We start from the raw sequence: 26,187 nt of genomic DNA, 5'->3' as shown, positions 1-26,187 counted from the left end.
TTTCCACGAAAGCGGGACGAAAACAATTGTAATTGCTTTAACAACTTTTTCTTTTACAGAAAGTAGTAGAAACGTATATACAACGATGCAAATTATGTGCGAATATTTATACCTATATTCCCGATGAAATAAGAATGCTTAAGCCGCAGCTTGTTACACAGCTGCTATTCATGACGGTTGTAAACGTCCGGCTGAGCAAGTTTAACCTGCGGCTTCTCTGGAAAACTTTCAGTAAGACTACCGTTAACATTAAAAAAATTTGTAATTGCTTAATTTAATGAAATAAAAAAATACAAAAAAATAGCGAGAACAGATATCGAGCGCACTATAGTTGCCCACGTTGGCAGGAGGGCGTCGTTAGAAGCCCGCGCCTTGTGTCTCTCTTCATACCAGACTGACCAATTCCGCGAAGCCCTGACTTGTGTTGCAATAATTCTAACGTGTGCTAGAAAATCGGACAACTCCGAATATGGCTACAAATAGGGAATGCACGAACTGGAGGATTTTGCGCGATCCTCTTCGGAGAATTGACATCCAGATCTTCCACACTGCGAAAATTTCTCTAAAAAATTTCTCTGAATAAATGCAAAGGACGAGCAACGGGGGTATTGTTTTAATTGGTAGAATACTTGAACTTGGGATCCCAATACCCGAATACAGCACAAACAAACAAAACAATTCTAATCATAAAATACACGGAATTAAAAGATAACCCCGTCTTTGGCATTCGGTAAAAATGCCGGCGTGAATGTTACACTTTGCAGCGCTGTAACTTTGAAGGAAAAAAAGTGATGTGACATGTTTTATGAATAAAGGCAAGGGTATGGCAAAAAAATATCACTGTACATTTTAATAAAAATCGAAGGTGTTTTTTTTTTTTAATTGCCTTCTGAAATGTCTTAACTTTGTACTTTAGAACAAGTTCGGAGCGACATAAAAGTTTTATTTTTTTAGATAAAGTAACGATTTATATAATATTCAGAAAAACGTCTTAATAGGAATAAACGACATAAACTTAAATCTTGTAGCTATTCAATTTTTGTTTAGATAACGCCTCAGAAATTTTGTGACAAAACGTCAAAGGAACCGTGTTGGCGTATTTTTGACGTAAAATGTATACCCTCACAATTCTGTACACGTGTAAATCAATAGTTCCCATGATATATTATAAGTGCAAAATATTTTATATTTTTGATATTTGTAGTTCGAGTAGTAGGTGTCACGAAACATGACATAAACGAAAACTTCAAAAATCAAATATGCTGTTCTGGCGCGCTCAATTTCTTTTCTCTTGAAAAATCATGTTTTTTTTTTTGTCCTTTTTTTCAAAATGTTTTTTTATTACGTTTCCTACAGGTGTTGGGGAGTAACATAAAAAAAAAATCAACAAAAACAAAAAATATGTTCGGACACGGGTGCATGACCTTACCTGAACTCTGAGCCTAAACTCATAGTAGGAAAACCCAGAAACAAGCAGCTAAAAAAGGACAAGAACCACACTGTCTCAGAACCAGCACAGCATTGATTTAATTTGACAAGTCTTCCTTTTTTTCTTCACACATCACAAGCACAACCCCTGATCATCGGGAGGCACCATACGGGCCTAGACTGCTCGAAAAAATGGAATCGAGAAATATAGAGACACTCAGAAAAGGCTCTACACGTAAGATCCGGGTGTTATGCTTTGGGCATTCGATTAAAATGTAACCATTCATTCTATGCTTTTCGATCGCATATATGCTCGTGCTCTGTTCATCCATGGGCTTGTAAAGAGTGAAACGCCGGTGGATGCCAGCTAACGGCCTCGTAAGGCGCGCTCTGACCCCGTACGCCCGTTCTCGCTTTCAGCACTCTTGTCATTTGGAGAAACGGGGCTGCATCCTCTAAATGCCGACCAGTACATCAAATGCTTGCTTACTAAACACTAAAAAAAAAAAAAAAACTCAGAAGGGTTAAGTAGAGCGCAGAATTGAGCCTTTTCAAAACCTCATCAAGGAACATTGATGCTCGCCATTTCTTAGGCACGAGACGTGTGATTGTATCTAAATCCTAGCCGAACGCTGACTCAGCACTCGTTCTCGATGCGAGCTGTGCCAGTAGTACTTCGAACGCTGACTTGGCCCTCGTGTCCAACGTATGCTCAGTTACAGGGAACTATCAATGATTGAGTGGGGTGAGCTACAAGCTCCGCTCATGCTTTCAATTGAAGCTCAGAATGTGTAAAGTTGGCGTGGTGGCGCTGGGATCGAAGTGGCTTGGTTCGCCTGGATTTTCGGCATGACGTCGTCGTCGTTCGCCGTCGTGACGTCGCGTCGCGTTGAGGACGCCGTCACGCAACATCAAGTCGCCGTTGTAACGCGGTCGTGACGTCGCTCCGCGTCGAGGACGACGTCGACGTGGTCGTCGACGCCGACATTGACGCTCCATGCAACGTCGAGCGTCGCTATGAGGTCGCGTTAACGTCGCGTGACGTCGACGTCAACGTCAACGCGACGTCACAACGACGTCACGACGAAGTCTTGACGTTGTATAACGTCGTCATCGTCGGCGATGACGTTGAAGTCGTGAAGTTGTTAGTATGTCGTCGTGACGTCGAGTTGCGTCATGTCGACAGCGACGTCGACAACCCTACACCAAGCGTCTTTATGACGTCGCGTTGACGACAAGGACGCCGTCGCCGTGACGTCGCGTGACGTCGTGGTCAACGTCAACGTTGACATCGTCGTCTCTGTCAACGCGATATGGCTTCAGAACGCAGTCTCAATGTTGTTTAAAGGGATGTTTCTGCTCCAACGTCGACGAACGCAACGCGCGCCGGCGCAGACCGACGTTCGTCGGCCACTACGCCGCGCCGAGAAGAGCCCGAACGATGGTGTTTACAGTCCAGCGCAGAACAACGCTGGTCCAGCGCGCCCCGACGGAGTGCCCCACGTTACGCATGCGCGTCTCCGTGGCGACCGCATCGTCCCTAATGGTTATTTATGGGCAGTAGCTTGCGCCACCTAGCCTAGGTGCAATCGGTCAGTGTGGTTCGTCCTCGTGCAGTCATGTCACGCTTCAAAACAACCATTCGGGGTAGCGGTTAGCAGTTCGAAAACAAGCAAATGCTGGTGATAACGAGTGCAAACCAGCATTCATTTTCTCTCAGATGTCGCGCAAATGTCAAAAAAAGAAAAAAAGTCCCATATCGCGTTTTTGCTGCTTGTAGGTTCGCCAGAATCGTGTCAAGCGATTCCGGCGATTTCGCTGGAATGCTTCGATGAAATCTATGCACTCGATATTCCACAGAGACCTCTTTCTGACGGATAGCTGCTGTGTTATCATCATAGTAGACTTTCACGATGACTTTCGTACCCCCGTGCCCCCCCCCCCCCCCTTTTCCGGCGTCCTCCTCCCCTTCTCCTCTCCTCCTCCCTCTGCGGGGTTAAGAAACGGACACCGAAGAGAGCGGACGATGCCTAAATTACGCAATGTACGCGTGCGAAATTGTAACGCACTTTACAAAGCATATACAAACAATACAGGATTAAGTCCAGTTGTCATCGCGTATCGCTACTATCGTTTACAAGCTGAGACTGCCCAACTGAAAATTTCTGGCCGGAGGATGTCCGACCAGAAATTTACGTCTTGCGCAAATGTTTAAACAGTTCGCGACTGAGCACAGCAATATTATACGAGCTCCCTAACACCGAATCTAACGCTGAGGATGTCGCCCTTTCGAATAGTGACGATAAGCAGTTGCGTCTGCTCCGCACAAGCACCAAGATGGCGGCGCCCACAGCAAGATCTGGGGGCAAAGTGTCGACACTCTAAGCGTAGCTCATATATTGGCTATAAGTGTAACGAAGACTCGGGTGCCAGCGCGTGGAATGCGCGACCTAATTATTCCCTCGTGAGCACACACGTGTCAACAAAGTACTAGGCAGACCTGGGGTGCTATGTTGCGCTTTTTGGACTCCCAGGAGACTAGGGAGAAGGAAGTGACGTCAACGACACAGCAAACGCAGATTGGGTGTTGATTTCGTTTTCTTCTGTCAACATCCAATCTGCGTTTGCTGTGTCGTTGACGTCACTTCCTTCCTCCAAGTCTCCTAAGAATCCAAAAAGCGCAACATAGCACCCCTGAGCTCTTGCATCTCTGCCATCGATACTCCTACACAAAACGATGAGATGGAGGAACATTCGCTACTTAAGCCTCGTGCATTTAATCCCCTTTTCTTCGTTTCACGTTTCGGCCGCCAGGCCTCGCCAGTTTTCGCTGCCTACTGGGAACCCACGTGAGCTCCCCTTTTTTCTCCTTCGCGTCAGTTCCTGGAAGGTTGCAAATAGAGGGTAACATATACACGAGATAGATTCATATCTTTGAGATTGATCGAGACCACGTCTACGGGCTTATTGCTACCATCGCTGACACTTTCTCGTTGAGATATGCCGTCGCTAACTACTCACGCAGTGGTTTGCCTGTTACTATGCTTTCCATACTACTGACTCGTTACCGATATACCGGCTATTTAATCGTTGTATTTTCTTTCCCTCCTGTACTGCCTTCGGGCCCCGACGTTTCATCGAGTGAATAAATAAATAAACAAAGAACTACGCGCAATACAATATTGCGTACAGAGGGATCGTAGCTGCGAGGAAGCACTCATTTTCTCGCCACAGTTAAAGTTCCGGCCCGGAGCCGTATCTCAGCGAGATTCTCGCGAATACGGACTCCCCAAGTTCCCCAACTCTTACGTGATATATTCATCGCGAGCTCGGTAACGGCGGACTTGACGGAAATGCCGCAGCAGTTTCCGAGATCGTAACGGCCTTTGCCCGGGCCCCCCATCAAGCAGCATCAAGTTGGCCGTTTCGTTTTACGAGCCACATGGGTGCCTCGCAAATGAAGCAGACTCGACGTTCGGCTTTCGCCCATCGACCTAACGTCGCTTCTTACATTCCTTTCCACGGTTTATTGGGGCTCTTGATACGGGTGCGTCCGCGGTAGATATTTCATTTTATTTTTTCCTATGGAACGAGATTTGCTGCCATTTCTGAACGATTTGATTGTGTCCACCCTATGAAAACTGGCTGTGTAAACAGGAGAGTTACTTCGTCGATTCTTTAGACTCCGCAACACTGTTAGCGCAAACAAGTCATCTCCTTTTTTTTTCGGTTCTTTTCTCCCCTTTAGTATCATCATAACTACAGTAACGGTGGAAATTGACTGTCATTAAAACTACTATAGTGGTTTAAGGTGCTCAGCAAGGGTACTAACCTAAGTGGTCAAGTTCGATGTCTGCCAGTACCCTTTCGAAATAAAATACAAAGAAGCGCCGAAGTCCTCTGCGCGCCAACGGTATCGCGCAGTGAACACATACTGACACCTGTGTATCGGAAACTCTTTCCTGGAGTGGAATGGTTCACGAACGTTAAGAAGCTGTCGTAAATCGGAGAATTTTAATCACCAACCACAATATCTGCAGTCGGTATTATAAGCACCCCTAATGACATTCCTGTAAGGCAGTCCATTGTACAATGTTGTGATTAAGTCCCTTTAATGGATCTCCTCAAATACCGGCAATAAGAAGGGAAAAAAACAAACACGATCGGTCGTTGAGCTTGTTAACGCACCGCAGTTTGGTCTCCGTAGAGCTAAAGTTCACGCTGCAGAACCCAGGGATGTTGGGTTCAATTGTCACCCCTGCTTAATTGTTTGGCTCTCGATAAGCGTCGTGTGCGGTGATGGGTCACTACTGCGTGATGCACGTTAAAGAAGAGCTCAGGCGAGCCGTGGCACTGCGTTGGTGAAAGTTCTCATCCATAGCGGGGACACCAGGCGCACGTTAGGACGCCGACTCACTTCCCGCTGCCTAAACATGCGCACGACACAATTATATGTAGACATGGCGTGATAAAACGTGTGGCCCTTTTGTTACTGAAAAGTGCCGGGTCACACGATCGAGAGCACTGCAGATTTTCGTAGACAGTTTTGAACCGTCCTGTACGACTATCATACATTAGGGAGTGAGTCGTAGATCGTTCTGGCAGTCACGCAATGCTCTCCGCAACCCGCTACGATACCCGGAACTCTACAGTCAAGGCCATCGGCGCGCAGGCGCGGTAGCGGCTCCTTCGTGGCGGAGGGCTTAGCGAAGGGGGAAACGCGGTCTACGTAAACTCCCTAATTATGCAAGATTATGCCGATATCAGTATGCAGCTACTCGTCATTAGCGCAGCACCGCAGGCTTTCGAGGTATGAGATACGGGATATATTTGTCTTTTTCGAGGCGCGGCGGCTCTTTCGTGTCATAATAATGTACTGATATGCGTCATCATTATCATGGTTAGCATATGAATGAAGAGTTCCTGACCGTAGCCATCTGTAATGCTCGTTCCTGCAAAACATGCTTTGCCTACTTTATATATAAAAAAAAGGCACAATCAAGCGTGTCGGGCGGTTCCAATTTGCACGCTGCTCTGGATTCTAAGCCTGGTTCAGACTAAATAAAGCCCCTGTCCATCAGACACCTGCGTTGCTCGCGGTCAGAGCGGTCGATACGGCGGCAATGATAAAGTTTCCGGTTGTAAGTGTTCGCCCCAGAGAACGTGCCGAACAATGCAAAAGACAGCTCCGTGAAATAGTCGTGAGTCGCGCTTGTTCCGGGTGTTCCGGTCGCTGCTGTCGTTTTGGTTTTTCTGGACGCCTCCGACACAAATGTGTGAACCAGTCTGAAGAATGCTCCATAGACGTTCTAGTGGCACGACAGAATAATGAAAAGTCTATTATAATTATTGATACAACCGATCAGGTGACCCTTTGTTAAAGACGTATAGATGCCCGATTATAATACCCCATTCAAACGGCCAGCATAAAGGTGCGTTTATACTCCAACGTGACGTCAACAGGCGCAACGTAACGCGGCGTAGCGCAGAGTACACATATACTGATTGGTCGCACATATGGAGTTCCTGCTCGCCGGCCAATGAAACGAGCGCGTTCTGCGCTACGCTGCGCTACGCTGCGCTCAACGTCGGAGTATAACCGAGCCTTAAAGGTATACACATTTAACGTAGGTTTCTTTGCAATCGGTGAATCAGCCCGCGTTTTAGGGTCGCGAGCACACTCCACACGCGGAGGGTCGTGACTTGATTCACCACAGAGAATAAGCTCCTTTAACTAAAGGCACATTTGTGCTCGTGTGAATAGGCTATAAGTGTGTCTCATCCAACCTTTTTTTCTTTTTCTTTCGTAGTTTCATTTCTGGTTGCATGAAAACAATCTGTCGTAAATGCAAGATATAGTTTAAAAAAAACTAAATCTGTCTCTTTCCCTTTTCGGCGATAAAAATGAACCAGATTTACGTCACTAAACGGATTTGAGTCGCGGGACATGCCTCTATTTATTTAGTGCTTCTATTTCGTGTCGACGCGCCGAAGGACAAGCACGTTCGAAGTGTTATACGCGAGAGAGCGCAGGCGAGCTGGTTAGGTAACGACATACTTGCAAACCCGAAATGACGAAAAACAAAAATGGATAGACCAACATATATTCTCAAACGCGACTGAAATTTGTTGGTTTCCCTATACCAATAAATAGACTTTCCTACACTAGAAAGAAGGGAAAGACGGACCCAAACATGCATAAACCGACAGCTCTCCCAGCTCTACCAGACAGACTAAGCCATTCTGAAGGATCAACACCTGGATAGGAAATAAGCCGTTAACTACCAAACAAAACCACCTCCCGCAAGAATTAAACCATTTAGGGCGAACTCGAAAAACCTCTCATTTTAAATTCCTAATCTTCTTCTTACAGCGAACCTCTTTCAACCCAACCAAAATAAGCACACGCATCACAAAAGCAAGAACTCCTCCATCCGATCACTTATAATTAGGGATGGTTGGCTCAATCAGTTGCCATGCTCGTTTATACATGGTTGCCCTGATTAGTCTTCTCAACTCTTTTTTGTTTTTTTCGTTGCATAAAACTGAAGTTTCATCTACAGAGGGGAAGAGAGATTACACGAGCCGACATACTTAGCAAGCTACGAATTCTGCGACATCAAAGGCGTGGCAAGGTCCTCTTTTGGATTAATGTTCCTGGTTCATAAGGTCGGGTTCCCCTTCCGTGTTGTAATTAACGAAAATGGGTCTTGGCAAAAAAGTTCTTGCTGTTTTCGTTCAGGAATGTTTGGGACATGTCAGTCTGGAAGCGAGTATTTCCCTTAGAAACTCTGAGGAACCGATTAAGAGTATATCGCCTCTGCATCGGAATGGTTGCACTATGATCTCCTTTTACATAAAGGATTTGTATTACTCTCTGTACAGCCAAACATTATTTGTTGCCATAGCAACCCTCGCGCTCGCTCGGACTCAACGCAGGTGTGTGATCTTGGTTGACGGGTTAGTGAAACTTCTGACGTCCTATCTGAAGGTAACTGTAGTTAACTTTAATGTGAGTGTTTTATCAAACGGAAAGGCGTTTGCATTGGTTCGGCGGTGACCCCATTGTTGTCGGAGTATTATTTGAATACGCTTGACAGAAAGATAACTGAATTCGCTGGTTCTTTGGGGGTTGATAACCTCTTGGTTCCGAGGGTTTGTTGATGATGGTTTTGATTTGTGCTCCGAATGAACACTCCGCGAATGAGGTTGACAAATTTATTTTGAATGCTGCATTGGAGTTGAAATTTCACTTCTGGGTCGGTGAAGAATGGAAGCCTATAGTGTCTGGACTTAACTGTTGAATCATGGAGGGCTCTGCTGCTCGTACGGGAAGGAAACTGCTAGGAGGGTTCTGTCCAGGTCGAGTGCTCATTCAAAGCTCGCAATTTTGGGGGTAGTAAGGTCGCCAATTGGTAACGCACTGAAGAAATCTTGTTTTCAGTGTGTTGGAAATGCCCTTGGCAGTCAAATCAATAGCCTAAAATCGACTGGGTATAGTTTGGAGTTGATCAGTTTAAGTGTGCGCGAACAACTCCTAGGCGCCTTTCAGCACATTGAAAAGGTCCAAAAGAAAAATATTGCTGTGGCTCCTTAATTTCATGATCTCTCCCATTGCTTAATGGCCCTCGGTGCGAAATTCGATGTCAACGTGGTTTTTCGGTTAGACTTCCGGTTAAGCAAACCCACCCCGGTAAAAAATAAAAATCGTTCGGTGAGCTGTGTCACAAAGGTGGTGCAGAAGGTTCTCTTGGACTTCGGCTTGTGTCATGTTAGACAGACGGGTCTTTGTGTCAATTACCGCCTCACGTAACGCAAAAGAGATGTAAGGAATATGTCGCAGAATTCAGAACTTGCCAAGTGTGTCGACTTGTGTGACCTATGTTCCTTTTTTTTTTTTTTTTTTGGATGAAACTTCAGTTCTATTCAACGAGAAAGATGGGTTTAGAAGACTAATTAAGGATAATTTATGTATAGGCGTGCGTGATAACTCTGAACCAACAATTCCTAATTATAAGTAATCGAATGGAAGAGTTTTGTTTTGTGATGTGCAGTACTATTTTTTGTTCGGTTAAAAGCTGATTGTTGTAAAAAAGATGATTGGCAGTTTATAAAGCTAAAGTGTTTTCGAGTTCGCCGTAAATGGTTTGACCTTTGCGTGAGGTGGGTTTTGTTCGATAGTTGAGGCCGTATTTCCTGCCCAGGTGTTTAGCCTTGGCGGTGGCTTACCGCCGCGAGGACGGATCCGCCGTCGCGATTGGCCAGCGCCGGCCCTTGAGCCTTCCTCGAGGAAGTGGAGGGGCCCTTCAGTTTGAGTGAAGTTTGAGTGAGGTTTCTGAATTCGGCGAGAGGTGGCTGGGCTTCCTGTTTAAGTATCATTGGCCTCTCTTTTCCTTTTCTGTGTTGGAAAGTCTATTTATTGGTACGCTTGAATCGATAAATTTCAGCTGCGTTTAAAGCCCTGTGTTTCATGTCCGGTTTTTTTTTTTTTTTCGTCTTAGGGTTTACAAGTATGACGTTTCTAAATCGCTCATCACTCGAAACGAGTCTCACAACGTAAATATTGCGCTAGATTTTTTTTAGAGTTTATTTTGTGACGTAGGGCTGCGACCCAGGCACTAAAAAAAGTTTCTGTTGTGAGTTGCGTATACCATTATGTAACCGTTCTGCGGCGACAAATATCGCCGAGGTCGCTGAGGTGCCACCATTGCAGGCATGTAGCCAGGATTTTGATTCGGGGTGGGAGGGGGGGGGGGGAGAGGGGGTTCTGGGCCCCAAGGCCCCCCCCCCCCCCCCCCCCCTGGCTACGTGCCTGCACCATTGTCTATGCAAGGTTCTAAGTCTCATCTCTGTTCTATTTATAGAGTACTGCGAATGACCGACTGAAGATAATTTGTCGTCCGCAAGACGATCAGTCCGTTCACAATCTCTCCCGTTAACAATACTCTGCGCTGCAGCTGCCCTATTTTGGACGTTGTCACCGCCAATTTCGAGCGAGAAAGTTTAACGGCAGTGTGAATCGGTTAGTTCAGTCGAAACTGCATTCTTTAATCGGCGACAGGTTAAGGACCCGGTAGATAATCCGCCTCCAGAGGGGGCTTTCTCTCTTCTGTGGCACTTCGTTGCAAGTTCTGCTAAAGCCCGGCAGAAGACGAAGAGCGCGTACTGGAGGCGGAGCTTTTTTTCTGCATTATTAGCCCTTCACCGAGTATAGAAAGAATATTCTACAAACCGCGTAAAGCCTGATAGACATGACAGTTTTTTACTTGTGATCCTGCATTGCTACTTAGAGCTTCGCTTCCACCACGCTTTCGCTTTTTTTTTTTTTTTTTCCGCACGGGCGAGTTTTCAATTCTGAAATCGAAATTAAAATTGCACCACGTAAATCAGGCATAACTTCGTTCATAGTGCTTTATAGCGTTTTCTTAGCACGTGGCTGTTTCAACGTATTTTTCGATAGGTTGGTTCAGACATCTGCGTTGGTCGCGTTCGCAGGCAACCGGAGCGACCTTGACGGCGAAATCACCGGGCCAATTGTTCGCCGTACACAGCGTGACAAGCGATGCAAGAGTATAGCTTCGGGAAGCAATCCACAAGTGACGGTTGTTGCGGTGTTTTGGTAGTTACGGTCGTTTCGGTAGCATACGAACGCAGCCGTTGCAAATCTGTGGACCAGCCTTTAGAAATAACGCTCGCATTGTTGCTAAGGTCTGTGCTTCGGAACGTATGTACGGCGTGGAAAGGGTTTCGAGGCCTGCTCTACGGCCCATTTCACATCAGAAGATCGGAAATATTGCTTGTGCGAGCGTTCTGCCTGTCAGGGACAGGAGAAGCGTTTGTATAGTGTGTTTTTTTCCGGGAGCATTTACTCTTCACGACGTGTGCCTGACGGTCTCTTTCCATTTGACTGTTTTCCAGATGGTGACCCGAACGAAAAAGGTCTTCGTCGGCGGTCTCTCGGCTCCCACGACGCTGGAGGACGTCAAAAACTACTTCCAACAGTTCGGCAGGGTCAGTGACCTTTTCTTTTTCTTCCCTGAACTCGGCCGCCGTCTTTCTTGCAGTCCGACAGGGGTGTTGGAGAAACCGTTTTCGTGTTGTCCTCGCGTCGGTCGCTAGGCTGATGGAGGTGACGGGCCGTTTTTAGGTTCCGTCAACATTTCAGACGGTGTTTGCCGTCTGCCACTACGTTTCACGTCTCATACTGCGGCACAACGACAACTACACTCGTTGTCATCTCGAAGAAAGAAAAAGCTGCGCACCATTCGTACGCTTCGCGAAGTACAGTGTGCGACACTGTCAGTTGACCCAGCGGTTATAGGCCGGGGAAGTATAAAAGCTACGCAGGGGTTCCCGGGTGCGTTATGCTATTCTGAAAAAAAAAAAAAGTTCAAATCCACTTCCATATTTTTTATTGTCGCAGTGTAACAGACCGTTCTGCAGCTCAGCATGCCGAGGGCTCCGCCTACGCGTCAGTTTAGCCTTCTCAGCTAAACTGGGCCGGCTCACATTGCCGTTGGCGGTACAAGTTTCGGCAGAGGAAATGATAAACTACGCGTCGTAGGAAGCCGAAACTCTGTGTGGATGTTGCGCTAGTGGAGGCCATATAGAGCACGGAAGTTTCAGAACAGAACGTTAGCTATATTAAAAGATGAAGCCAAAAAACGGAATTTCTTTCTGAACTAAACTCCTCCTAGACGGATTTGTACCAATCGAGTTATAAGTAACGGATTGCTTGTAGTCAATTACATTTTATTGTAACTTTTTAACGCTTCAAATATTTTTTTTGCCGTAAAATTTGCTGTAATTCAATTCCTATTTTTCTGTGAACAATGAGCATATGTGAGCAATGAGCATATGTTTCCGAAAAAGTTGAAATTATTGATTTTAGTTTTGTTTTATGTTAAAAATTCCTCTCTCCGCACGTGCATCACTCGTCTATGTTGCACAAACGTTGGACACTTTTTTTTTACCTCTAAACAACTAAAAAAGATACCAAGATACCAGGTAGATTAGAATATCAATGCGCTCAGCGACGTTTTGACTGTTGAAGCTTAACAACGTGTGAATGACGAAAAGAAACAAAATGTTTCTTTTTGTCATTCCCACCTTGTGAAGCTTCTTTCGGGCCAACACCAACGAGAAGCCCCATCTCGAACAGTGCGCCACTGACAAGGGGGTTCCTTCAGAGCACGTCTGAGAGTGCTGCAAGCGCGTTTTCACGTGGTATTTCTTTATACTTCGCGGGTTTCCTTTTTAGGTTAATGAAAAAGAGCGCGCAAAACATATTACGCAGAAAACACCTTAATTGGGCGTTATTCCCCGATGCACTCCTACAGTTTTCCAATACACACCTTGGCCCTTAAACGAATAATTAGAAAGTTTTCGAATTAGTCTTAATGCACCAAATAACTGCGCGCACTTAAAAGACAGCGCACTTTTGTAGGACGCCTGCTAACGGCATACAGTTGAGTTTACTCCCACGAGATACTACGTTTATTTTTATTTTAAAGTTTGGTGCAAGTTTACACTTTGGGTGTGCTCTGCACTAAGCAGTACGACGGCGTCGCCCACTAGCAGATCAGGGAACGGAGTGCCGATACTCTAGGCGTAGCTCATTTAGCGGCTCTAGGCTGGTCCACACACTTGCGACTGCTTACGACCGCGTTCCTTGAAACCTTTGAAAGTTCCTTACGACGAGAGAACGTACTGGCGCCATATATCGGCTGGCTGTGGAACACCAGGCATTTCTGGGCATTTCCTATTTCTTTCGTGCATCGTTCTTCCTTTCCTGGCATGAAAAAAAAAGGAGAAAAAGTTTTTGAGAATGTTATAAGCGACCATTTCGCGTAGATAGTACGTACATTTGGGATGCGTTCCAAAATTTAGCCGATCCGATTCCAGAGTTAAGGTTTCGTAGTGTGGCGTTTCATAACTTATTCGCGCTTACTCCATGACGTCAGAACTCGCGTTCAAGAACATAGAGTTGTTATTATGTACGCTAGGGGTTCAACTGGCGCTAGTTTCTGCGCAACTTCCGGGATGCAAGCTGAAGCCGACAGCAACCAGTCTACTTTTGCAATGCTCCTGTGCATTCCTATGGGAAAACGCGCGTAAGTTTTGCCACTTCTTGGATAATAACATAAATAAAGTTTTTTTTTTTTTTTTTTTTTTTGTGATCTGGGTCGTACAAATAGTATGTACCCTTATTAATATTGTAAAAGTGGGATTGCTTTAGTTAGAGCATTTTTCTTTACGAGTGAACGATGTTAAACCTCGCTATATTTCAGGCCCAAATTTTTGTTCTATAGCAGGTTTGTAAAAGCGAGCGACGGTTCTAAGCAAAATAACAATCAGCAGGAATGTAAAGTCTGTTCAATGTTCGCTAGCATTCTGGTGGCGCTAATACGCACGTCCTGTCACTTTATAAAAAGGTCCCCGTCGTGCGTCTTTACGAGCGGTTAGAAACACTCAAAACACAAGGAATAAAGTAAGTGGGCTATGAAAGGTTTCTTTTTTTTTTTGTATTATTATTTCCTAAGCCGGGAAGCTTTTTTCGGGCACCTGTTCTCTGGCTTTTCCCGATTGTGAAAGATTTTGAGAGTGCGGGTGGTGTTTTCAACGCAAAACTAGCATCTTCGCACATATTCACAAGCAGAAATATTAAAGAAGGACTCATTTATTCCAAATAAGACTGTATTACGTGGCCTTCAATTTACTTTGATTGCCTGCATGCGCGAGGACTTACTAATCCAGTGTTACTGCGTAGTTCCTGCCGTCTCTCTTGATTTTCCAGATGTCATTTGTTCATTTGGCACGTATATCCCCCATGCTGGAAAGCGCCGACGCCGTGTTCGCGCTAATAGTGTCCGACAGTTCACATACATACATGGACGAAGCAGTTCTAGCATGGTTTTTAATGCCGTAAATTTGAAATGAAAACGCCGTAACTGACCAATTATGTCGTCATCGTGACTGTGAAATTTTCCTATGTACCTATTACGTACGAATTATTCGTGATATTTGCTCTTATAATCGAGCGCCGAGAGAAAATGCAGTCGCTTTTTTTCTCCCATAGAAATGCATTACCGGAAGTCAGTTTCCGACTGGTTGCTGTCTGCTTCATTTTCCGACAGTACACTAGCGCGAGTTGAACCTATAGCGTACATTATGATAACTCCCTGTTCCAGAAGCGGGTAGTTTACTTCGGAGTAATTACTCACGCCCCCCTCCTGCGCTCGGTGGGTAACGTGGCATAAGGTCGAGTAAACACGTCACGTGATCTGTTCGTCGTCTGCTTTCTGCATGGCCAGCCGTCAGAGCTCGTGTGCTTCTTTGGCTTTGGTGGCACACATTAGAAACGACAGAAAATGAAATGCAGCCATTTATGTGTGGTTATTGCGATTCGCGGTTTTCAACGCACGAATTGACTGTGCACCACATCCGGACAGTGCACCTTCCGCACGAAAATATACTTGTCGTTATTACAAGAGTTCGAGCGTAAACAGCAGCTTCTCCGCACCTTCGTCCTCGACGTTGGAGGGAACTCCGTATTTTTACGTTAAAGGCTGAAGATGTTCGAACGCGGTAGATGATGTCGAGGTCATTTGTTTTTCCCTACAGTGTGCGTATAATGAGAGGATAACGCTTGTAAAGCGGTGAAAGTTTTGAAGATTTCATGTATATAATCAGTCAACCCCCACCTCTTCTCCCTCCCCAAGAAATTGCCTACAGCGATTTGGAAGTTTTCTCTTTGATTTGCGTTAGCGTTGCATGCTCCACTGCGCTTGCGCGTCGTCGCCATGCGACAATCCAAGATGGCAGTTCGAGCTCCGCGCACGCACAGTGTGGAACATTCAACGCTAAGCCAAACTCTCGCTTACGCAATACCAAAACCCATTATCTAGTGGCTCCGATTTCGCCAACGATGGCCGCGGCCGTTCTAAAACGTCCCTCTACGCACCGACTTGTACCTAAATAAAACCGCAGGCCGCTCACCGCAGGCACCAGCGGGACACGATCGGAAGTCTGGTCCCTTTCAGCGCGACGATTAGGCTTCGAGGGCTGCCGACGCGAGGCTCCCCTTCCCTCCTGACGTAGCCGGGGACCTCTGCCCCATGTCGGAAACCGAACAATAGCGCTCACAACGACGGCTCTTTCTGCCTGGGCCCCCCTCTCGCTCCCCGCGACGCACTCCAGAGTCCCAGCGAGGCCATTCAGATTGATATTCAAATTTGAATTTTTATTCATGCACCCCTCGAGAGCGCCGCCTAACTCACTCCTCACGCCTTCGCGCCTCGACGCTCGGGCTTCGCCGCTTTGGAAGGCTGACAGCCGAAGAACTCCGAGCCTGCTTCGGGAAGTGCTCTTACTAGGGCTGAGTTAAAAAATGTACTCGATCCGACTCTGGGGGAAAGGTTTCGTACCGCAGCGTTTCAAAACTTACTCGCGCTTACTTGATGACGTCAGAACTCGCGTTCCAGAAGCGGGATAATGGGTCAACAACCCCAACCCCAACCCCTTCCCAAGAGAATTCCTATAGCGGTTTGGAAGTGATTTTTGTGACCTTGTGATCATACTGGCGTCAACGCAAACTTAAGTTACATATCACTGTTGAGAAAGCCTTCTATGCTGTACCGCTACGCGGTGTCAAAGTGAATTCTAAATATCCGCAAAACTTAATCGGTGCAAATTGTGATGCTTGGAACATATACGTTTAGTTAAGGACACCTGTACTAGACTTACGGCGACCGCGCTGATTATTAAAAAAAAAAATTTTTTTTGATGTCCAACTAAATTTAGAAAGTAATTTTGGTCTTAATATACAGCCCAAAAGGAAGATGAGCAAGTGGAGCCGGTGAAGTCACCTCCGAAAACACTACGTCGTCACTGTCAGAAAAAAAAAAAAAAAAGACTTTGCAGCGGTTAGTATTGTCTTCTTGAGTGCTTCCTTCGTGATCAAAAGCGATCATCTGCTATTTTCCGCCATCGCTGCTATGTTTTATTTTTGCCGTAGCCCAAGACGGAGCCGATTCGCGTAGTATCCGGGTGATAATCCCAGCCGTTCCGAAATCGAGTCGCGGATCGTTTACTCGCGATGTAACCTGATATTACCCGATGACGTAGGAAGCAGGTTTCTCGGGTAAAATTTGGAACGTAGCCTAGACGTGCTGTGGCACTGGCTCTTGATAGGGCTTCGAATTGAGGTTTGCGTCTCAGGTTTGGGTCCTGACTCCGACTCATTGTAGTGATAATGTTCGTTTTGATTTAAAAGCAGCGCGCGGTTCGCGTCATCCGTGAAAATCACACTGCGAGTTCCAGCTTCTCGGTTCGTAGTTTGTCAGCGGAGTTTTGGATTAATATCCGAGTGATGCGGGATGAATATTAAATCGACCGAAGCTTTCGGAATCGTTTAGAAATATGTGCACATAAATTGATTCATTTTTATTCTTGTAGCTTTGCATAAACTCTCCCCTGCGGAAACGTTATTCGGCTCTCTAACCCATGATCTGGAAACCCTTCAAGTAGTGGGCTTCCGGCCGGTGCCCGCTTCTGTGTTCGTATGTGGGGCGCCTCTTTTGGCACGCATGCATAGCAAAAGCGAGAACCTTTCCTAGTCTTCTTTGTAAATTGAACTTTGAGCCATGAATGGGTAAACGTTAGGGCGGTTTACTCCATTAACTGCGTCTTAAAAAAAACAAAAAACCTTGTTTAAATTGCATTAATTTGCCGAAAACTTGAATTTGCGTCGAAGTCGAGGCCCATTGTCAGGCTTACCTCATAAACGATTTACGAGGTTTAAAAACGCCGCGTACCAAACTCCTTTATTCTCTTGGGATTTCGCACGTTGCTCCAGGATAGGAGCTATCAAACAAAGCCGAGTTAACCAAGGTGACCCATCGCAGAGACCTTCCAAATGTGTTTCTATTTCATGAAATGTTTTCTAATTCCAACAAAGCTACTTCGCAGACCGCAAACGCGTAGGCTAGGCAGTGTCATGTGCAAATTTCGCTCATGAAAAAGGAGCATTTTCACGCTCCGGTGGAGCTTGCTCGGAGCCGTGCATATACGCGCCGACTTACTACCAAGCGCGGAGAGACGAACGCGGAAGTTCCCAGCAATCAGCTTCGGTAATGAAGAAATCAAAGGGCTCATCACGCTCCAGTGAACCTCAATCGAAGCCCTTGATACGGCGGTCGCTTCTAAGTTCCGATTGGCAAGCAGATTTCTTGAGCTTCGTCAGTCATAACCTGATTACAGTTGAGCCAAGAACCGTCGCTTGGCTTCCACCAGGAGAAGAGTCCTTCTACTCGTATTTATTAGAGCGAGAGGGGCGGGCGCCTGTGTTGCAAAACCTTCCCGATAACGCCGCCATATGTAAAACCCCGGAGTTAAGCCTCAGCCGGCAAATGCGATTTTAACCCGCTAAACCTTTTAAGGGAACTCGGGCGGTTAGTTACGTCACGGCCTTACGGAGCCCGAGAGGCTTCCAGAACCGTTCGATCCGCAGGCAGGGTCACGTGCTTGCGCAACGTGATCTGCCTTTCCAACCCTACGTGCCTCCTAGGCCAAGAGTTTTCTCCGTTTTAAAAGAAAGCGCGACAAAACTTTGCAATTTACCGTGTTCTTTTTGTTCCTTTTTGGTTATTGTCAAAAGTTTATAAGTAAAAGAACAGGAAAACCGGCAAGGCCGGGCGGAAATAAGTACAGCCAAGTTGACTGTCGTGCTTTGGGCCGACGGCGCTTGCAGCGGTGGCGGTGGCGGCAAGGGCGCTAGGCAAACACGCCAGCCCCAGGGGCGGTCTTCTTCCCTCGTTTCGGGGCCCTAGTTTTCTCCGCTTTAGGTTCCCGCATTCCGCAATTTCGGTTATTTGCCCTCAAACAGAGCAAGGTTCCGGCCGACGCCCTTCCTTGGCCCCCTCCTTTTGTACTTCTCGGACGCTCTTTGTGTGGCCGCGCACTGCTGGCGGTCGCCGGAAACGAAGCGCCGCGACGGTTTGGCCATAACTGCAGTTACGATGTTTTGCTTTCGATGTAACTTTTTTTCTTTTCAGAAATCCGCGCTAGTTCATCGCTTGAGCTTGCGCTTTACTTTCTACGTCGTGTTCGTGGGAGGGAGGCAGGTGTGATAAATCTCGTAAATCAGTGATTGGGCGCAGCTGCTATCGCGTACGAATAGAACGCGAAGAGCGGAGCGTGTGGCCTTCGATGCATATTGCGCTATCTGGGGCCCCTAACAACTGACAAAACTGCTGAGTGGAAAGGGTGGGTCCAAAAGTATGGACACATACTTGGTATGGAGATCGAGGAGATTGATATGAGCGGACACCCCCCACCCTTCCACTCCGCGGTGTTTTTTTTGTTTTTTTTTTTAAGTGTATTTTTGGTAGCGGAGCATGTATCGAAGGCCACGAGGGACACGTGCTCCGCCCTTCCAACACCACTCTTCGCGTTTTACTCCTGTCCCAGTGTTAGTATCCCCGAAGTTGTTAGTTGGAGGGAGTGGTTATGATGCCGAAATTGACGGAGTCAGTCGGGAGTCTTCGTAGTACTTTTTTCTCCGTGCTTTACACTCTCCGCAACGTAGACGCTGTTAATTTACTGCGCATCGCGGCTAGCCTCGTACGCGGAGTTCCGGATCTTGTAGCGGTTGCGGTGAGCGGTGAGGGACGGTGGAAACCTCCTATGAAGGCTTCCTGGTGTCGCCGGAAGCGAAATCTCAAAGGGGGGGCTGGTTCACCTTGATGAAGCGTAATGACAATTTTAGTATAAAAGCGAAGGGATCTGACAACGTCTTTAACGATGCAACGGAAGGACAAAGAAGTGCTTAAATTGCACACAGTTGGCTTTGAGAGCGAGAGAGACAGAGAGAGAGAGAGAGAGAGCGCCCGCTGCGCTCTGCGGAATTAACGCTCTGAAATTCCGGTGTTGACACATAAAATCAGCCCCGAAATGCATGTCATTGCCGCAGATCTTTTTTTTTTTTTGTTTCTTTTAGCAAATGTCAACAAAAAGCAAGATAGAAGGTGGCCACGCGACTACGAACATCTGTTGGTGAAGGGACTATACTTCGTGTCAGCTTCCGCCCGAGCGCAGCCAAAGGCTGAAAGACGGTTCACAACTTCGAGAAGAGCGTTCCTACGCACCACAAAGTAGTCCGCAAAAGTAATATTTTTAAAATAGCTGTTTTGTGCGTAAAAATTGCACAACATTCCAGATGTGTACTGGTGAGAATGATTTGCAACGAAAGGAATTAAATATCTGAAGTTTATGTTTTTATTATTATATGTAAATGCACGTGGTTTGGTGAAAACGCGTACATCCGCTGGCAACACGGCTGCAGCGCTTGGTTCTTCTGTGTGATTTATTTCCCATAATGTCCGAATCATGTGCTTCGCTGCTTTCCTCACCGACTCGCTTCAGAACGCCCATCCGCAAAGGCACGTTCGGGCGTCAGGCGCGAGCGGTCGCGATGAATGTCTACTTTCAAATTCGGCAGGAGACTCCGGCCGCGTCGTACCGCCAATGCGTTGTAAACAAGATAAGCGTCCGGGCCACTACAATTCACAGATAGATACGCGGCGAAATCAGGGCACCCCTTTACCTACCGACCACAGTGAACGCCGAGAACCTGGTGGAAAGGACTGTGCCTCGAGCCCTGGTATATCCAGACATTACAAGCAAGGAAACATCAACGGCCGGATGATCGGGCATTTTGCAATGTGTACTTACATCTCGAAACTATCCCGAAATGCCAGACAGGTGGAAAGCTCGGACACAGACGCCAGCGGCCAGCCTGCATACTGACATCACCTGTGACTAAATTTCAAAACCTGAAAGGGCACTTTTTAAACCTGTAACAGACGATACCGTTGATACACCCGTAGCAGACGAAATATTCAGCGAGCGCGGGCGGTGCGGACGACCAGCGGCGCAGCAGAGTGATACAAAAGTGCAGGTAAGATCGCGTGACCAATTGCCGGCGTGTGATTGGCTCCGGTCACACGTAGCTTTGGCTGCGCTCGGACGGAAGCTGAAACGAAGTATCAACCCCCCCCCCCCCCCCACACACACACACAATAAATAAATAAATAAAATAAAATAAAATAAAAAAGAGAGGGGGGGAGGGTGAGTATACTTTCTAAAATCAGACGAGAAAATAATTCTTACATTAATGGTCAAACATATTGGCTACCGTAACTCGTGGCACTCACCAGGCTGATTCGCAACGTGGTAGTTCCAAATTAAGATTGCGGACGAAACTGGGAAATATTACTTTACGGTTCTCCTTGGGCCTGCTCGCTGACACTGGCCAGTGTGCTTAATTCACTTGGCAACAAATTCAAAGCAGTCAGGACGGAAGTTTCTAGCGGACATGGAGCAGGAGTGACGGAGATGTTTGTCGGTGCTTTGAAGAGATGAAAAAAAAAAATTAAAATGAAAACGAGCATCTGTTTTTTTAGAAGTTGCGGAAACATCTCAGAACTTGCGAAATCTTGTGAAGGGCGAGCGCGCGTTGGGCGGCGACCTTGTCATTGTTCGTCATAAAGGATTTTTGAGAGTGATTAGGATATTGTTGTGTTCGCGCTGTGTCTGACCACCAGCTATACGAAAGAGCCGCGGGTGACCGTCAAGCTCCGACAGAGCCGCGTTCATGCCTCGTGTATTACCGTCGCGGTTTTAGTGCATTTCAACACGCGATAAACTTGCGCCATGGTTACTAATAGGCAGTTTTAGCATAGCGTTACCGCAGGCTACCGTACGGTGCGGCATTCCAACCAGACGCTCGGGCTGCATCTTTGAAGCATGATTTTCAGCAAGCACCAGGAGCGTTACATTGTGCATGGTATAGCTGCGATAACGCTATGCTAAAAGTGCCTACTAAAGCCATCACTGTGTTTGGTATCTTTATTTAATGGTCTATTAAAAAAATATTTGACTATCGGGTGTACTACACCTGTGTACCTTGTTCTTCGCAACGTCATGATCCGCCTGGCCAAAACAGCCAGTTGTAAGCACTCGTTACGAGTGGCTGGCTAACGCAGACGCGCTTAAAAAATACTGCGCTAATTTGTTTATTTGCCTTTGCAATTACCCGAAAGAAAGTATGCGGAGTCGAACTTTTAAAAGTGTTTGGACCAAACGGTCCTGTCCTTGTCACGGTCCTTCGACGCTTAAAACACGAACCCATCCCCGATATCTGTCGCTCGACACACCGTTGCGCAAGCAGTTCTCTCCTACCTTCGGGAAAGAATAGATTTTTCGTATGTTGTACGCAAAAGCTTTGTGCTACAAGCGGGAGCTTTTGCCGCCACATTGAGCGTAGATTGAGCTGGCGACCGCAGGACCCGAAATCCGCAGCCTATGCGATCTATACAAAACTCTCCGGTGAAATTAGACATCCCCGCGGTCCTTCCGTGGAACGCTGATTCGAAGCAGAACACAATTGCTCGCACTCTCTTTTTGCGCTAAAACTGCACGAGGCATATGAACACGCCGACCGACCGAAACCACGCGGTAACAGCAGCATCAGGGCCTGCATGTCTCTGCCACTGAATCTGCCGTGGCTCCTCCGGGTCCTCGCTCGTCCACGAGAGGGAAAGGGGCGGGCTGGAGTTGCGAATGGACCAATGCGCTGTTTACAAAGAGGACCATACGAGGTGTAGGTAGTGCGCATGGGCGGCCGCGTGGTGGAGGACGGTCACTAATTGTTGTTCACAGAGTAGCAGCACATCGTATTCGCCGGAATTAGAGATAGAGAATCCAAGCAATCGACATTTCTCGTTGGTGGATAAGTCGCACATATGGAAGCCGCTAGGCCTGTCTCTGTCAAGCGGCACGTAACCAGTAACTTAGACGGCAGCAATTGTGGTCGTGCCCTACCTAATAACCGCCGTGAAACACGCCTTGACAGCCCTGCCCATTCTGATTCGGTTCCACGGGGCCGCCGTCTTTATGGATGTCTGGATGCATACCGCTGAACTCTTTGAATCGGGCAACGGCTCTAGGTTGCTAACCAGTGTTTTAAAGTTCCGAGGCTAATATGGTACACTCGAAGTCATAGATTGGAACGTCGCGACGCGGTTCAATTTCGGTGCTCTGTGAACATTCGCTGGCTCTCGCCAGGCTGACCTATCAGGCAAGGTTCGTTGAGGCTGTGTGTTGTTCTGTTCGGCTTTTTCTTCTCTTCTCCGTCTCAGGATTCACAAATATGTCGCTTCTTAACCAGCTGCCCACACTCTCTCCCTTCAGTCATTTATAGTCTTTAAGGCGAAAGCCTCATATGTCCCATGACGCGGAAAGGCGTCGGCGTTGTCCTCGAAAGATGGCCATAAAAATACGTCATGAAACACGTTCCGTTTAAGGGAAAACCGGACGCGTCTCGGAAATAAAACAGAAAGAAAAGCACAGCAATGCAGATGCTTCGTCACGGAAGCCGTGATGCCAGCGGGGGCGCCGCGCCTGCGCAGTGGGGGAGCGTGATGTCACCGCTGCCTCCGGCGCGTCAGTTGATCTTCGGACTTAATTTATGCTCGTTGTGTGCTTCGTGTGATGGACTTTGAGGCGACCGCGTCTACATCGGCAGCAACGTCTACATCTACGGCTGCACACCGAATACAATACCGACAAAAACAACTTTAATATGTGCAGAAACATTACTCGAAAACATTTCAGCCGCGGGACCTATAATACATTCGCATTCCTACACGTAAGCGGTCTTAAGTGTCTTCGGCGTGTTTTTTTTTTTTTTCTGTCTTTATCCCACCCACGTTTGTTTTCGGAGGACCACCAACTTCGCGTGCAAGGCAGAGAGGGAGAGAAAGAAGAGAGAGGGAGAGTGAGAAAGAAAATAGCCTGATCATTCACGGGTGTCTTCCGTCGTGCAGCAGGGTTCTGCGTATACACCCGTGACCCTGGCGGCGGCGAGGGACGGCGGTTTGCCAAATCTGAGGTGCCTGCAGCGGCCGAAAGGAAGGCTCAAGAAGAAGCACGGGAAAGGGGGGGGGGGGGGGGGGGGGTTCTCTCGGCGGGGCGCCAGGTGCGACTGACTCCCCCGCTCGTTGCTCTCGGGCGCCGCCCCATCTGGGACCTCCCTTTAGTGGCCGGCTTCAGTCCCAGCTTGTTCCCGGTGATTTCCTCGGATGTGGCCACGGGAGCTGGCGTACGCGCAGAGCGGGACCATCGCTGGCATTTCTCGCCGACGCCGACGTCGACATCGCGAGGCGATTCTGTCGATGGTTGCTCTGGTAGCAGCGGCAGCAGCAGCAGCAGTAGTCCCATTCGCTCCGTTGCCGGACAAATGCGACAGCGGGACTCGGTGGCCTCCTGTTGTCGTTGTTTGTTTGTTTGATTTGTTTGTGCGATTGTCGCGCAGATGCTGACCCATATATTATTACTCGCTACCGGCTCGTTCTGTCTTCCTCGGCGTGGGATGCCGGACGTGGAATCGGTTCTATCGCATGATTCTTTCTTATTATTATTGTTTTTTTTTTCTGTTCTTGGCTCGGTTGGCGAGAGGTGTGCTCATGGGGTCTTTTTGATGCCACGCGTGATAGCGTTGCGGATGATTGGAAGAACCAGATACGTGCTAAGGAGGTTAGAAAGGCAACACGACAATGTTGGCTGACATACCCATGTACGCGTCTTTCTCGTTTATCTTATTAAGTACAGTGCTTTTGTTTTCTTGTAGATAACAGAGCTTGCGTACCGTTACTTTCATTCTAAATGAATATATATATATATATATATATTTCGTGCGCTGTGTGACTTGGGTAGAGTTAGTTAGCACAGACACCGATCATGGGGCAGTTTCCCTCGTCTTAAGGTATCGAGGGGTTTACAATTAAACTAAAATTCACTAAGCTGGCCACGCCCACTCACTGTTTTGTATATTTTCATACTGAGCGTATGGATTGCGTGTGACGATATTGATAGTCTTCCAGAAAAGTTTTTCTTCAACTTTATTTTATGGATTTGTTTAGGCACATGGCCTCAGAAACGCTTAAAGATGCGCATTTCTTGGGGTATAGACAGGCACACGCCGTTGTACGTTCTGCGCTCACCTAAATAAGTGTCATTGCACCATGCAGTGTATAGTCTTTATTACATTGACGTCACCCACGGTAGAATATATTAACGTGTAGCACTGACAGTTTTTTTTTGTTTGTTTTCAGCATGTCACTGGGTTTGTGCACCGCGCGACACTGTTTGCATGAACGCACGACCCCCTTTTGTTTCATCGCAGCAGTAAAAAAAAAGATCAGTAATTTAATTTGGTAGAAACTGCTTATCTCGGTCGTCGATTTATTTGGCAGGCGGCACCAATGTTCTATTCGTGCTAACTGCGTCGCGCAGTGATCGCACGAAAACCCTTAGGCCCTTTGCATGGTAAAGAACGACTAATAGTTAAACTTTCGATATATATATATATAGATAGATAGATATGTAGCATCTGTGTATAATCGCCGTTCCTCGACCAAATAACCTCGCTTCGCTTTCCCGCACATGACACGCATTGGCCACTAATTATTACGAGAGAGAGAGAGAGGGGGTATGATGTTGTGGAGAGTTTAACCAACTTTCGATAATTTGGGCTTCCTACGAAATCGGTTTCTTGCGGACTCGGGGCTTTCATGAGGCGCCTGTTCGCGTAGTACGCCCGGCTCGGAGGTCCAAGTAAAAGTGCGCGGACCGTTCTAAGAAAATTTCCTGAATCCTTGCTTGACACATTTAGGCCTGCGAATGCGGGTGCCATCTCTGGACTGGGGAGGTCACTAAAATCGTTCTTGCGCTTTGGAGTTGATGTGGGATGACAACGTCGAACGACGATAGAGAGCAGCGTACATTCCAAAAGCGCCGAAACAGTTATTGAAGGAGGTGAATTTTGACAGATCTGAACATATCCGTCAGTTATCCGTATTCCTATTTGAGGTAGTGTGCTATTCAAAGGCCCCTATCTATTGGCTTCATTAAAGAGATGCTGAACTGAAATCTGGATTCCACAAAACACGCGGCAAAAGCGTGCAACGGAGTGCTACAAACACCAAAACATCACTCATACAGCGATTATCTCAAACAAATAACCGTTTTTTTACAAAGAAATAAAAAAAAAAGGGGGGGGGGGAGTTCCATTTGACAGGAATGTTTACGTCATGTTTCTTCGAGAAGGAGAAGGAACGGCCTCGCGTCTTCTCCGCCTTGCCTCCTTGAGGGAGCGAAGCGAAGAGAGGAGGAAACGTGTTATCTCTACGTCACGCGCTTCGTCGACCTGATTCAATCTCGACTTCTTTTTCCAAAAATAGGGCCGTCCGTTCGAGATATCGCTTTACGAGTAGTGTTGTAGGGATTGTAGACGTCCCGCCTACATCTCCTGCATTTTTTTTTTTTTTTGAAATCCAAATTTTGATTTACCGTCCGGTGGACTTCCTGGGTGACGCCGACGATGGCAGTCTTTCCAAGATGCCGTTCTGCGCGCAAATAAGTGTTAAAATAACACACAACGAACAAACTCTCTGCCGCAGATTGTGGCAGTCCCTTCAATGAGAAATGAGTAAGATTTAAAGTTCGACTGGCTACGTATTTGGAAAGCGATATGACAGTTACAATATTTAAATAAGAGGACACATTAAAAATAATAAAGGTTGGCTCTCAACCTGCGCCACCAAACGCTAGAACAGGTTTAAACTAAACCAAAATAAATAAGAATGGATGAGACCGAACAATAGTTTTATTTCAAAAGCCAATAAAACCGAAAAATAG

General features: G+C 46.9%; 1 protein-coding gene across 14 annotated transcripts in view; it reads left to right on the top strand.

Annotated features, from left to right (window-relative positions):
* The window catches only part of LOC8038614 (RNA-binding protein Musashi homolog Rbp6), a 632,232-nt gene that overhangs the window by 321,145 nt on the left and 284,900 nt on the right, over nt 1–26,187 (top strand). For all 14 annotated transcript variants that reach the window (XM_042290732.1, XM_042290733.1, XM_042290738.1 and 11 more), the window contains one exon: nt 11,347–11,439. In XM_042290732.1, coding sequence (XP_042146666.1) covers nt 11,347–11,439 — 93 coding nt within the window. The remainder of the gene's footprint in view (nt 1–11,346; nt 11,440–26,187) is intronic.

The sequence above is a fragment of the Ixodes scapularis genome, unplaced genomic scaffold, assembly GCF_016920785.2.
Source record: "Ixodes scapularis isolate PalLabHiFi unplaced genomic scaffold, ASM1692078v2 PGA_scaffold1__304_contigs__length_218370807, whole genome shotgun sequence".
Classification (NCBI taxonomy): Eukaryota; Metazoa; Arthropoda; class Arachnida; order Ixodida; family Ixodidae; genus Ixodes; species Ixodes scapularis.
This window is presented reverse-complemented; position numbering and strand designations above follow the sequence as displayed.